At 39.1% G+C, this 13,234-nt stretch overlaps 1 protein-coding gene across 1 annotated transcript in view; it reads left to right on the forward strand.

The window, feature by feature from the left end:
* The window catches only part of ddx52 (DEAD (Asp-Glu-Ala-Asp) box polypeptide 52), a 29,147-nt gene extending 17,204 nt beyond the window's left edge, over nt 1–11,943 (forward strand). Inside the window, exons 11-15 of the mRNA XM_020510744.2 lie at nt 236–386; nt 4,821–4,896; nt 7,040–7,111; nt 9,840–9,932; nt 10,996–11,943. Of these exons, the coding sequence (XP_020366333.1) occupies nt 236–386; nt 4,821–4,896; nt 7,040–7,111; nt 9,840–9,932; nt 10,996–11,089 (486 nt within the window). The 3' untranslated portion in view covers nt 11,090–11,943. The remainder of the gene's footprint in view (nt 1–235; nt 387–4,820; nt 4,897–7,039; nt 7,112–9,839; nt 9,933–10,995) is intronic.
* The last annotated feature ends 1,291 nt before the right edge of the window (nt 11,944–13,234 follow it).

Raw genomic sequence — 13,234 nt, forward strand, 5'->3', positions numbered from 1 at the left:
GAACTTGATGCCTTATTTTCTAGGTTGAAGCTTTTGTATAATGTCTTCCTGATAGAGTTTTCATTTTTTTTATATAAAGAGCTAGCAATCATTGCTTTTGCTGGTCCAAATTGCAGTTGGGTGTCCAATGGACCTAGAAAATGTAGCTTTGAATTCAAGTTTCCTTCTCCTTTGTGAATGTCTCTCTCTAGGCTTTACAGCAATTTCTGTTTCTATTTTCTCCCCCCTCACTCAGAGAGATAATGTAGTATGCAGCTTCAGAGCCGGAAAAATTTGGGTCCTCATTTGTACAGCTCTCATGGCTCGTGGTATTGATTTTAAAGGTGTGAATCTAGTCATCAACTACGACTTTCCAACTACTGCAATTGAGTACATTCATAGAATTGGTATGTATATTGTTATATCTCTACATTCAGTGAAAATCAATTGTTTATAGAAAAGGAAATACTTTGGAAAGCACTTGCTGAGTATCGTGAACATTGCAGAGCTGCATAGTGCTTTTTAGCCATCTGAACAAAGTTTCCAGGCAACAGAGTCTTTAAAATTCAAATTTTAATGCATAGCTTCATTTTAAATCCAACCATATTAGAAATAGATCGTGGAACAGAATAGAACAGAATCCCTATAGTGTGGAAACAGGTCATTTGGCCCAACAAGTCCAAGCTGCCCCTCCGAAGAGCACCCCGACCTGACTCATTCCCCTACCCCTGCATTTCCCCATGTCTAACCCACCTAAACATCCCTGAACACTATGGGCAATTAAGCATGGCCAATCCGTCTACCCTGCACATCTTTGGACTGTGGGAGGAAGCCGGAGCACCTGGAGGAAACTCACGCAGACACTGGGAGACCATGCAAACTCCACACAGACAGTCACCCGAGAGTGGAATTGAACCTGGGTCCCTGGCGCTGTGAGACAGCAGGGCTAACCACTGAGCCACTGCAGATCCAGCATCTATCACCAATCTCTTCTCCATTCCCTCCCATCACCCCCTTCCGCCTCACCCAGCACGTGCGCACATGCACCTCTTGTTCGTGGATTTAGGTAATGAAGAGCCAAGAGCATAAAAATTTATTCAAAACAATTGACACTGTGGAAAGTTGAGCCAACTTTTGCATGTTGGATTTATTTTGTCCAGTAATTGTGGTAAATATGGCCATCTTCTATCTGTAGGGGCAGGAGGGAAAAATTGGCTTGTTTTGAAAATTGACCTCCTTGAACGCTCGTTGCCTGAGGGAATAGGAGAGTAATTTAGTCCTTGGTATGTGGGGACCATCAAGGGGAACTCCATGTCTCATTGTCATCCCTCATTATCAAAATCTATTTGGTGCTTCTACCTTTTGTTTAAATCTCTGCTTGTTGGCGTAATTGGAATTCCCATAACTGCAACCCATGCTTGGATTATTAGTTATGCAGCAAAGTGATACATGCTACAGTGTTATTCTGTGTAAATTAGCTTTATGCTTTTATGAGCGCAACAGATCCTCGACCAATGTCTACTTTAGTGCCATGAAAGCTATGTAAAAGATTAAAAAGTAAAACATGATCATAAGCAAAATCATAATATTGACAGAAAATAAGTGACTTGTAAATTTTGCTACTATTAAAATGTATAATAATTGGCTCCTATTGAGGGTTAGTGGTAGGGATTGGCTAGCAGTGGTGGTCATTAAAGCTGTGCAGATCAAAAGATCCTGGTTTGTGTTGTTTCTCACTCCCTCGCACTTTGTGCTGTGTTTACTGCTGGTTGGCTGGGATGGCCTCTTTGACCCTGCCTCGGGAGTGGAAAAATCAACCAAGCTTTCAATTCCTGATTGGTGTCCAGTGACCCGTATTGGAATTGCACGTGTCGACAGCATTAGCCTGAGCTGCTAAGTCAGCTCTTGTTGTTTAGCATCCAGAAAACTCGTGATGCAAGCAAAATAGCAGAGAGCATCTGTGAAACTGTATCTTCGAAGGGAGAACATCAACATTAAAACGTGCTTTTTGTATAACAGTCAGCAAATCCTGCACATCTTTTAGGGTCTGTCAACTTGTACTATGAATACCATCTCTCTTTAAAGCAGGATCATTGCATTAGCTATTATAGATTTTTAATAAGCTAGTAACATTCGCTGTGCAGGTACAATCTGCAGATCTCTAGAGATTTCTCCTAATGGACGGACAGAAAGTTGATTTTTTTTTTAAAAAACAGTTTTATTTCTATTGAGGTGAACCTTTTGAAACACTAATGTGTGACATTTCTCACAGCAATGCTTGTATTTACATATTGTATTCAAACATTTTAAAAACTGTTTCACTCAGTGATATTTCACGCAGTGATATTTAGACAAATACAACAGCTATCTGCACCAAATAGCTTGCTAACAACGCTGATGAATGGTTTTTAGCATATTGGCAGTGGGAGAATTGTTAACGAGAGCATCAGGAGAATGTCTTAATTAGTGCGAGATAATTACTCAAACTTTCTTGGATGCAACCCCTCTCACCAAAAGACAGGAGCATCAAATGATGCCACACCCACTAGATACTGAAGTACAACATCAGCTGAAATGATTATTTCTGACTTGGAGGTGAGAATACAACAAACTAACCTTAAATGGGAGGAAAATAAGCACCTTGCTAATGAGAGACCAGAACAGCAGGTTTATAATTCATGCTGCCTTTACATGCTTCAGCGGTTAGTTTTAAAATAGCATTGTGTAGCCTTTGGAAGTACATCTCCTGATCAGAGATGCATGAGTAGCTGAAAGGTGTAATTTAAGTGTTTTTTTTTTTAAACTTGTTCCTCCTCTTTCTTTCCTTCCCCAACCTCATTGTGAATGTTATGAATCAAATCATTTATGAAAAAGTGAATTTAAAGCTCCTTGCAAATCAAATTTTGTAGTGAGATTACTGCAGTGACCTGATATTTGAGCACAGAATTAATGTGGAAAGAGAAAGTCTATTGACCCACTGGAGCAAATCCATTCAGAATAAACCTGTGGTCTCCCTATAGTGGCACTAACTAGTAAATTATTCCAAGGATTTTGCCCCCACAAACACCATGTGAAAAACATACTACTTTGAAAGTCAGTGTCCTGTAATAGTTGTAACAGTGTTCTGAATAGACCTTTCTTCTGTTATTTATTTGCTTTGAGACCACAGTCCATCCTTGCCTGTCAAGTTTGATATTTGTTACTCTTAACTCAGCCCTTCATACAACATGGCTGCTTTGTAGTCATTTTGTGTTGTGATTAGGACTTGATAATCTCCTGTCATCAGTGACACATTAATTTAAAGCTATTATTACTCAAGGACATGGTTTGACTGGAACGATTTCAAATTCTAGCATGAAAATCTTCGATTTCTAATTTCCACTCAAAATATATCTGTTCAGCTTTTGTTTGTTTTTAAACTCTGCTGTGATGGTATATTTGAAGCATTTTTGTGAGTTCTGATTTAAAAGTCATGTTGGATTCAACATTGACTCTGACTGTGTTTCCTTCACCATAGATGCTGCCAGACCTCAATTTCTGCAGCCTTTTGTTTTTATATGTGAAACTTTTGCTCTTACTATGACTTTGTTTTTGGTAAGGTCCCATGTAAAAGATTAGCATGTAAAATTAAAGCACATGGGATTGGGGTTAGTGTACCAACATGGATAAACAACTGGATGGCAGACAGGAAACAAAGAATAGGACTAACTGGGTCTTTTTCCAAGTAGCAGGGAGTGACTAGTGTGGTACCACAGTGAACAGTGCTTTGACCCCAGTTATTCATGATTTATGTTAATGATTTCGATGAGGGAACTAAATGTAGTGTATCCAAGTTTGTAGACAATTCAAAGCTGGCTGGTAGGATGCCAGGATGTGAGGAGGATGCAGAAATGCTTTGATGTAACTTGGACAAGTTTGAGTGAATGGGCAGTTGCATGGCAGGTGAAGTATAATGTGGATAAGTGTGAGGTTATCACGTTGGATGGAGAAACAGGCAGATCATCTGAATGGTGATAGATTGGCGGGGGAGGGGGGAGGGGGCAGGGTCTATAACAAGTCCCCAAACACCAGTTGCTGAAAGTGAGCATACAGGTACAGCAGGCAGTGAAGAAGGCAAATGGCATGTTGGTCTTCATAGTGAGAGGATTTGAGTGCAGGATCAGGGATGTCTTGCTGCAGTTGTACCAGACCTTGGTGAGATCACACCTGGAGTATTGTGTGTAGTTTTGACCTTCTTTACCTGAGGCAATACGTTCTGGCTATGGAGAGAGTGCACCAAAGGTTTACCAGACTGATTCCTGGGAAGACAGGACTGACCTATGAAGACGGACTGGATTCAGTAGGACTATATTCACGAGTTCAGAAGAATGATGGACATGTCATAGATACCTATAAAAGTCTAACCTGGATTAGGCAGGGTAAATGTAGAAAGAACTTTCCCAATAACTATGGAGTCCAGAACTGGGGTCATCGTTTGAGGATACGAGATAGGCCATTTAGGACTGACTTGAGAAAAATTTCTCAACTGAGTGTAGTGAACCTGTGGAATTCTCTGCTGCAGAAAGTGGTTGAGGCCAGAACGTTGAATATCAATGGAATTAGGGAGAAAGTGGGAACAGGGCACTGAGTTGGATGATCAGCCATGATCATACAAAATGGCAGGGTAGGCTTGAAGAGCAGAATGGCCTACTCCATATTCTGTTTTTATGCTACTCTTAGGTATTTTTCTCACTTTGCATAATGTTTTGGAATAATTATACAGGGAATGAGAACGAATACAAATTTATTATCTTCTTTGTGAAATAATAAAAGTTATGCTGATGAGTGTACTTTTCTTGTAGGACGGACAGGAAGAGCTCATCATCGAGGAAAAGCTATTACATTTTTCACAGAAGACGATAAGCCACTTTTGCGGAGGTCAGTTTGAAAATGTGTGCAGTAAGCCAGAAGTTCCCTGTTACTGGAGCAAAGCTACCCATTGGGTACTTTTTTATTATTCATTCATGGGATGTGAACATCATGGGCAATGCCAGTTTTCAATGTCCATAACTAATAGTCTTTGAGAAGGTGCTGCCACTGATGTAGATACTCCCACAGTGGTGTTAGGGAATATTTTGCGAGATTACACCCTTGGTTTCTTTTAATAGGAGTACATCTGAGGAAAAGAAAAAAAGTGCTTGATGGAATCTATTTTAAATGCACGTGCATTTCTTAAGGCAGAGTAGGAGTATTGTGACAAGTATAATTGAGCTGTCTCTTACTGTGATTAAAATGTTCTTTTTGTATATTGTTAGTGCTCACTGGCTATTGAAATATTGCTTGCATTGTGTAAATGCTACATGTTCTAACAATCTACTGCATATAACGAGAATACCGAGGCTTCTTGCTTTTGCTGGTTTGACATCTAAAAAGTGACAACCAATATTAGAAAGAGGCAATGTCAGTTTTGCTCCAGTGAACTGTTTAACGTCAGGGAAACAATACAGATCAGGCTTTTTGCAATAAATTTCTGCCAAAGCTTGGGCTCTTATCCCAAAAGTGCAGTGTTTTATGGTTTCAGAAGATTATTTTTAAAACTATAAGCCTATATAAAATGAAAGTGGTGAAAGAGTGCCACTGACTTTCTAAAATTATGGCAAAAATCTTAAGAGTTGCCTTTATACTTGTGAGCTGTTTATATGTGCTGCAGTCAGAAATACTGATTTATCGCTTAGCCTAGTGACTCAGTGGATCAACATGACTTCTAGGTAGGTGCTGCAATACTGTAAGCAACTTGTTCTATAATTCAATTCTCCTCAGAGTGGTTTAGTCCAAAGCCTTTTTTACATTTTAGCAATTTAGAAAGAAAATACTGACCTAACATGCTGTGTATGTTAATTCAAGTTTATGTTCTCATGACTGAATGTTTGTTTGTTTGTTTGTTTGTTTTCTAAATTCCTCTGAGGAAGTATAATTGAATGATTTATTATTTTCACTTGCATTTTAGTGAATAATGTAGTAAAATACAGTGAAAAGCCTTAACAGTTGCCACAATCCAGCGGCCTTTCGAATAGTTTAAGAATAAAAAGGATAAAAGATGTAACTGAGAGAGTACTGAGCCCTGAACCGGCTCACCAATGACCTCTGCGCCACCACCCCACCTCCATTGCCTCACCTGTGCCACACCCACCAATGAAGGAGTTGCCACTCTTCAGGCACCATCTCTTCGCTGCTGGGCCCACCTTGCCACCACTGCTGATGCCAGGTCCCCAGCTCTGCGCTTATGAAATTGTTTTATGAACCTGTGATTTTATATAAAGTGTTGTGATGTACTGTCTCCTTTTGGACTCTAATTGGAGGATGCACCATTATTTTACTGTAATTTAAACTGTGCTCATGTGCCACTTACTTTCATTGGCTAGAATACAAAGTCAACCAGAACAATGAAGTTCTGCAATGACAAATGACCACTGTAGGAATCTGTCAACTTAATTGTGTGCCATAATTAATATAAATGAGGATATTTTGCATGCATAAACTAGCATCTTGGGAGGTATACTCACTTTTTTATGAATTTAGACAGATTATTTGTTGCCATTCCAGTATTGAAATTGTTCATGCTACAACAGTGCTGACTGTCCAGATTTCTGAGCCTTAAGAATAGAACAGTGCAAAACCTAAACTGTAGCTGAACTAATTTTTAATCTGAATGAGTCAATACTGAATCTGGCATCATTGCAAACATCTTGTCACTTGGTTTACTGAGTTTTAATTTACAGAAACATATTTGGCAGTCACTGATCAGCCCACATCCCGTTCATAAAATTCAGAGCGAAAACCTATTAACTGTGTGAAAAACAGAAGCTCCTGACTTGTCTTATACATTCTTAGTTTAACAATCTTTTACTGTGATGGAATCAAGGAGTTGAATGAGCTCAGCAGTTCTTACTATAGATCAGTGTTGACACTTGGGGGCAAAATGAAACTTGCGCCGAAAATATCATGGCTATTGCTAGTTGACATTAGACTGACTTAAAATTTCCAGAAGTGCTCAGTATTTCATTTTTTTCTGTTCAATTAGTGTAGCAAATGTTATCAGACAAGCTGGCTGCCCTGTACCAGACTATATGATGCAAATAAACAAACTGCAGAGGTAAGTGCCTTCAATTTAAAACATGGTACACTAATAGATATTATTAAATGCTGTGTATGGCTGTTTGAGATTAGGTTTGGTCTTGGTGAGTGGACTGGATTGCAATATGTGGCATACTGAGTTCTATCAGTTGGCTTGTAGAGCTCATTTGCTATGTCTTGTCTCTTCCAAATGAAAATCCAAAAGCTCTGCGGATGCTGGAAATCAGAAGCAAAAACAGAAATTGCTGAAAGACTCAGCAGGGCTGGCAGCATCTGTGGAGAGAAACCAGAGTTAACATTTCAGGTCCTTTAACCCCTTAGAACGAATGATTTGGAGGATTTCAATCTGTACTTAGGAATGTAGAAAGTTGAACTTCTGGCTGTTTACTGTAATGTGCTTTAAGATGAATTATTTTACACGTGCACCTCCCCCTTATTGGAGTTAGCGATGAACATCTTTATTGCGATGAGTCAGCTGTTGTTCATATTGACTTATTTGAGAATTAGCATTTTAAATGGCTGCATTGACGGATTTACCCTATTTTTAAAAAGCTGTCCTTTAACACAAGCATTAATTTCAAAAAAGGGTCTTATCAGCACTTTTTTTATTTGCATTTTTTAAAAAAAAAAGAGACTCTGGTTTTATCATCCTCACCTTTTTTTCCCCTCTTTTGGAATAAAAGATTTTTCCCCCTCTCACTTTCCAATGTCGATCAGCCTGCTCTACACCCCGATCAATGCTGCTTCAAGTTGGCCATGGGGAATTGTGGCAGGGAAACCTGGGGTTAAATCTTTCTCTCTCCCTCTCTGTGAAAATAGCTTGCTTCCTTTTGAGACTCAGATTGTAGATGGAAGACTTGTCTTGCATCTCCACTCTTTCCATTTCTTCCACCTATTTTGTTTTTAGATATAGCATACCACTGCATTAGTTCAACATTTCACCCTTTGAAACATTGAAATTGATGCTTTAAACCCAATTATACAGAGGTGCAAGTTGTAAAATTGTAGAATTGACCAATGAATTTAAAATAGATCGGTTTTATTGATCTTTTGTAATCAGATGGTGTAGTCCAATATGTATTATCTCAAATGTGAAAGGTAACAAATCACTGTACATATCAGAATTAATATTTGTCATGACATCTATGTGGTTTCTTGAGCACAGTGATGATTGGCTTTTTATATCATTTGCTGTAGAAAGTACAGTGGGCTTTTAACCTAGTAATCAATGAGTAAAGCAGAGATGGTAAATCAAACTCCATAGCAGGTGTGATTTCAAATTTGGTTGATTAAATCTGAAGTAAATAACTTGTACCAATAATGGTGATCAGGAAACTACAGGATTGTCATGAAAGTCTATTTGTTTAACTTTAGGGAATGAAATCTGCTGTACTTCCCTGGTGTGGCCTACATGTGAATTCAGGCCCACAGCAGTGTGGTTGACTTTTAACTGCCTTCCCCGAAGTAGCCCAGCAAACCAGTCTGTTGTATTCACAAATGGAGCTTGCCACTAATTACCCACGGACAACTAAGGTTGGGCAATAACTGCTGACTGCCAGTATCACTCCATGTCATGGATTATGAAATAAAAGATGTAGTAATTTTGTTCTCGGGGTAGGTGTTACTGTTATTTCTTTAGTCTAGAAATATCATGCTTACCCTTAAAGTTCTGAATATTAGCAATTGAAAGACCACAAGATGTTAGAGGAAGTCGGCCATTGGACCCATTGAGTCTCCTCTGCTATTCATCCTAAACTGATAATTCTCAACACCATTATTCTGCCACTTCCCCATAACCCTTGATTTCCTTACTGACTAAAATTCTGTATATCTCAGTCTTGCATATACATGATGACCCAGCCTTTACAGCCCTCTGCAGCATCAAATTCCACTCCCCTTTGATAGACAAAGTTCCTCCTAATCTCCGTCCTAACTGGTGACCCTTTACTCTGAGATTGTCCTCTGGTTCTAGACTGTCCCACATGGAAAAACAATCTCACCACAGCTACCATGTCATGCCCCAAGAACCCTGTACATTTCAGTAAGGTTCTTCTAAATTCCGATGAGTAAAGTCCCAACTTACTCAACTGCTCCTCATACACAAAAAATTTCCTTCTGTACCTGAAATCGACCTTAGTGAATCTTCCCTAGACTCCCTCCAGTGTCAGTATATCTTTCCTTAGATAAGGGAACCAAGACTATTCACAGCATTGTGGGTGTTGTCTGTCTAGTGATTCCCACTTTGAATCAAACTCCCAGATATATTCACTTGGCCTTTGCCTCACTTGGGGAAAGTCTCCACACCCATTGATTCTGCTCCTTACTGACCATGATGTTCAAAAATCAAATGTTGTGGATGAGCTTCTGTTTAAAAATATAGATAAAAATGCCAACTATTACATTATCAAATGTTTCATGAGTATTTTATCTCTCCTCAGCATAGTCTACCTAAAATACTAAGACCAAGACTATTCCATGAAATATGTAAATAGAAGAAAAGTAGCAGCTCGGTGTCTCAAACAGAGTCTCTGCAAAAACAGCATTGAAGTAGCAATCCCCAGAATGGGTTTGCACTCCATTCCTTCTGATGCTACAATTTTTAAAAATGCTTTGAAGCTGACACCAGATGTGTCATATAGTTAGCCCATTCTTAGTACAAATGTACATTTCATCAAAGTATTTATTTCACTTACTGCATTGATTGACACTAATTTGTATTAATGGCTACCATCTCCACTTCATTACAGTAAACAAAAGAAAAGATTGATCAAAAATCCAATCAAACGAGCAGATATCAAGACCACACCAAAGTACTTCATAGAAAAGGCTGCCAGGAGGAAGTAAGATTTTATTTCAAGTTTTATATATTTACTTTTGAATCAAGCCATGTGAAATTAGATAACAGTATTTAGAGTAGTGTCTCCTTCCATTTATCTTTGTGTGGCCTATTCATTTCACCATAGTACCTCTAAAAGGAACAATTTAAGAGTGCCTTTCAGCTTGCTTCCTGTATAATTACATGCATGACTTAGAAGTTTGTATTATTTCTGGTATGTCTGAAATGGAAACAAATTAGTCAATGTACCATCTCATTTTGAAGTGAGAATTTGCACTTTGTTCTCGTGAACGTTGTATCAGGTTGTAGGTTTGGAAGACTTCACAACTGTGAACATGCAAGTGTTCTTGTGTTTTAAAATGCACTGTACACTGTTCCTCCCCTGAAAATTCAAGTACAGAATTATGAGGAAGAGGTACTCTTCTACAAGTGGATGATTGAGAGTTTATTTAAAAGCTAGAATGTTTGTCAAAGTTATGTTTAATGTATTTCTGAATTATTGCCTCCAGTATGAAGATAAAATTACTAATATAAAGGATGCTTTTACCATGTTACAAATTTCAGAAGGATGATGGGTGAAAGAGTTGCATGGCATATGAAAATGACCCACAGTAGTGGAGACAATGGGTGGCATGTAATCACTTTGATTCAGAAGTTTTGAGAGACTAACCATTATCAACTTCTAAGACTCTGCTTTAACATTGGAGAATTATGCGGTGGTAATTGTTTGAAATCAAATGGAAGAATTTAGTATTAAGTAACATTCAAGTCTGCTTGAATGTGGCAGCTTAGATCATCCATTGTCCAATTGGTCTGCCAGCAATTTGTTAGAGTTGAATGAGTAATGAGGTGCTGAACTGACAGTGAGTTCAAAGTCTCATGATTGCCAAGATATAAATGTATCGCAATGGGGAGGATTTGTCTGAAGATAGTTATTGAAAAAATAATTTGAATTTTAATGTCTAAATGGAAATGTAGAAAGAAAATGTTCCTGTACAGGTGATTTGTGCTTTGTCTCGTATACCAGCTTTGGTGAAATTTGACCTTTTATACTGTTCTGTTCTTAGAAAAATGATACAGAAGAGCAAGAAGAAGAAAAAAGAAAATTCCTATGCAAGTGTGCCAGTTACCCGGGGTAAGCAGGTTGCCACTGACAGCTGAAGAAGTGCTGCTAGAAGTGTCCAACACTGCTTTCTACAGTTGAGAAGCAGAGCATCGGATAGCCACTTGTACATCCCCACAGGGACTGATGCTGAACATTACTATTGTTTACGCTTGCATTTTTTTTAAAAGATGCTTATCTGAATTTTTTTTTAAAAACTGAAGTCTTTTAGAAGCACAGAGATAGTAGGAACCGCAGATGCTGGAAAATCTGAGACAACAAGGTGCAGAGCTGGATGAACACAGCTGGACACAGGAAGGCTGACGTTTCGGGCCTAGACCCTCCTCCATTTTTGATGAAGGGTCTAGGCCCGAAATGTCAGCCTTACTGCTCCTACGATGCTGCTTGGCCTGCTGTGTTCATCCAGTTCTGCACCTTGTTGTCTGTCTCTTTTAGAAGCACAGTGTTTTGGGACAATACTGCAGCCGTGGTCACTTTTTACATTGTATATTTGTGCCTTTAGAAATAATCTGTACCTATTTACCATTGCAGCCTTGCGGGTGTGAGGATATGGTCTTCACACACACTGAAAATGGTCATTTCTACCTGATACAGAATATTGGAGTTTGGGCACACTAAATTATCTTTCTCAAGAACTGCTTTTGTATGGAAGTTACTGTGCAAACAAATATAGTTACTTTTATGACAGTGGAAATAAATATCACTGGCATAATTTAAGACATAGTTAAGTTGTGATTTAATCTTCAGTTTAAAAAAAGTCATGATTTCTTTAATTCTAAGAGTCTAGTGTTAATGTAAGGAGAGAAGTTTTTTATATCAAAACTGTGACCTTTATCTTTATCTCACTGTCTGAGATGCAGTGTTTCTAAAATTAAAAACATGTTTCATTTAACATTTTCTGGTTTGTCCAATGGATTATGTATTGGAGGGGGTCGGTTGACTGATTTGCGGTGCAGAGTGACACTAACAACGTGGAATCAATTTCTGCACCGGCTGAGGTCACAATGAAGGTCCCAACTTTTCGACCTCTTCCTGCACCTGAGATATGGTGACCTCCCAGTTAAACTCGCTACCAATAACCTGTCTAATGAGAGAACAACCCTATGGTCTTCTGCGACTATGGCAACTTTACCTTTTATGTATTTTGGTAGAAGTCTTGAATTAGTTGAGGAACATGAGACTGAAGGAGAAGACTAGGAGCAGGAGCTATTCTTGCTCTTGCTGGCCTTTTTTTTTTTTATTTATTCACAGGATAAGGACATCACTGGCTAGGCAACATTTATTTATTGCCCATCCCTAATTGCCCGGTGGGCAGTTGAGTCAACCACAGTGCTGCGGGTCTGGAATCACATGTAGGCCAGACCAGGTAAGGATGGCAGTTTCCTTGCCTAAAGGACATTAGTGAACCAGATGGGTTTTTCCAACAATCGACAATGGATTCATCGTCATCACTAGACTCTTAATGCCAGATTTTTATTGCATTCAAAATCCACCACCTGCCGATTCTTCTAACCCAGGTCCCCAGAATATTACCAGGGTCTCTGGATTAACACACACACAGTTGCTGGAAAACCTCAGCAGGTCTGGCAGCATCAGTGAAGGAGAAAACGGTTAACGTTTCGGGTCCAGTGACCCTTCCTCAGCTGAGCTTTTCCAGCAACTTTTTTGTTTTTGTTCCTGATTTACAGCATCCGCAGTTTTTTTGGTTTCTCTCTGGATTAAAAGTCTGGCGAAAACACCCCAACGACTATGCCCCCCCCGCCCCCCCCCCCCGCCCCTCCTTAACTATTTATTCTCTGGATGTGGACAAGGCTGGTTTTATTGCCCATCTCTACTTTCCATCAATGATACTGTATCACCACCTTGATCAACAATTAAAACTGTCATCCTAGTGTGTGACTAGAGTCCCAAACATCCAAATGAGAAGCAGGAATAGGCCACTTTCTCTGGAGCCTGCTCTGCCATTCAATAAGATCTGATTACTCCAGAAGCCACCCATCCCTGACTACCTTTCACACTTTGAATATTTTAAAAGGTAGAGAGAGATTTTTAATAAACAAAGCCTGCCTACACTGCCTTTTGAGTGAGAGTTCCAAAGATTCACAACTTTCTGTTAGAGAAATTTCTATCTGTCTTAAATAGGTGGTCCCTTACTTTTGAATGATAATCCTTAATTCTAGGTC

Source organism: Rhincodon typus, chromosome 26, assembly GCF_021869965.1.
Source record: "Rhincodon typus isolate 14 chromosome 26, sRhiTyp1.1, whole genome shotgun sequence".
Classification (NCBI taxonomy): Eukaryota; Metazoa; Chordata; class Chondrichthyes; order Orectolobiformes; family Rhincodontidae; genus Rhincodon; species Rhincodon typus.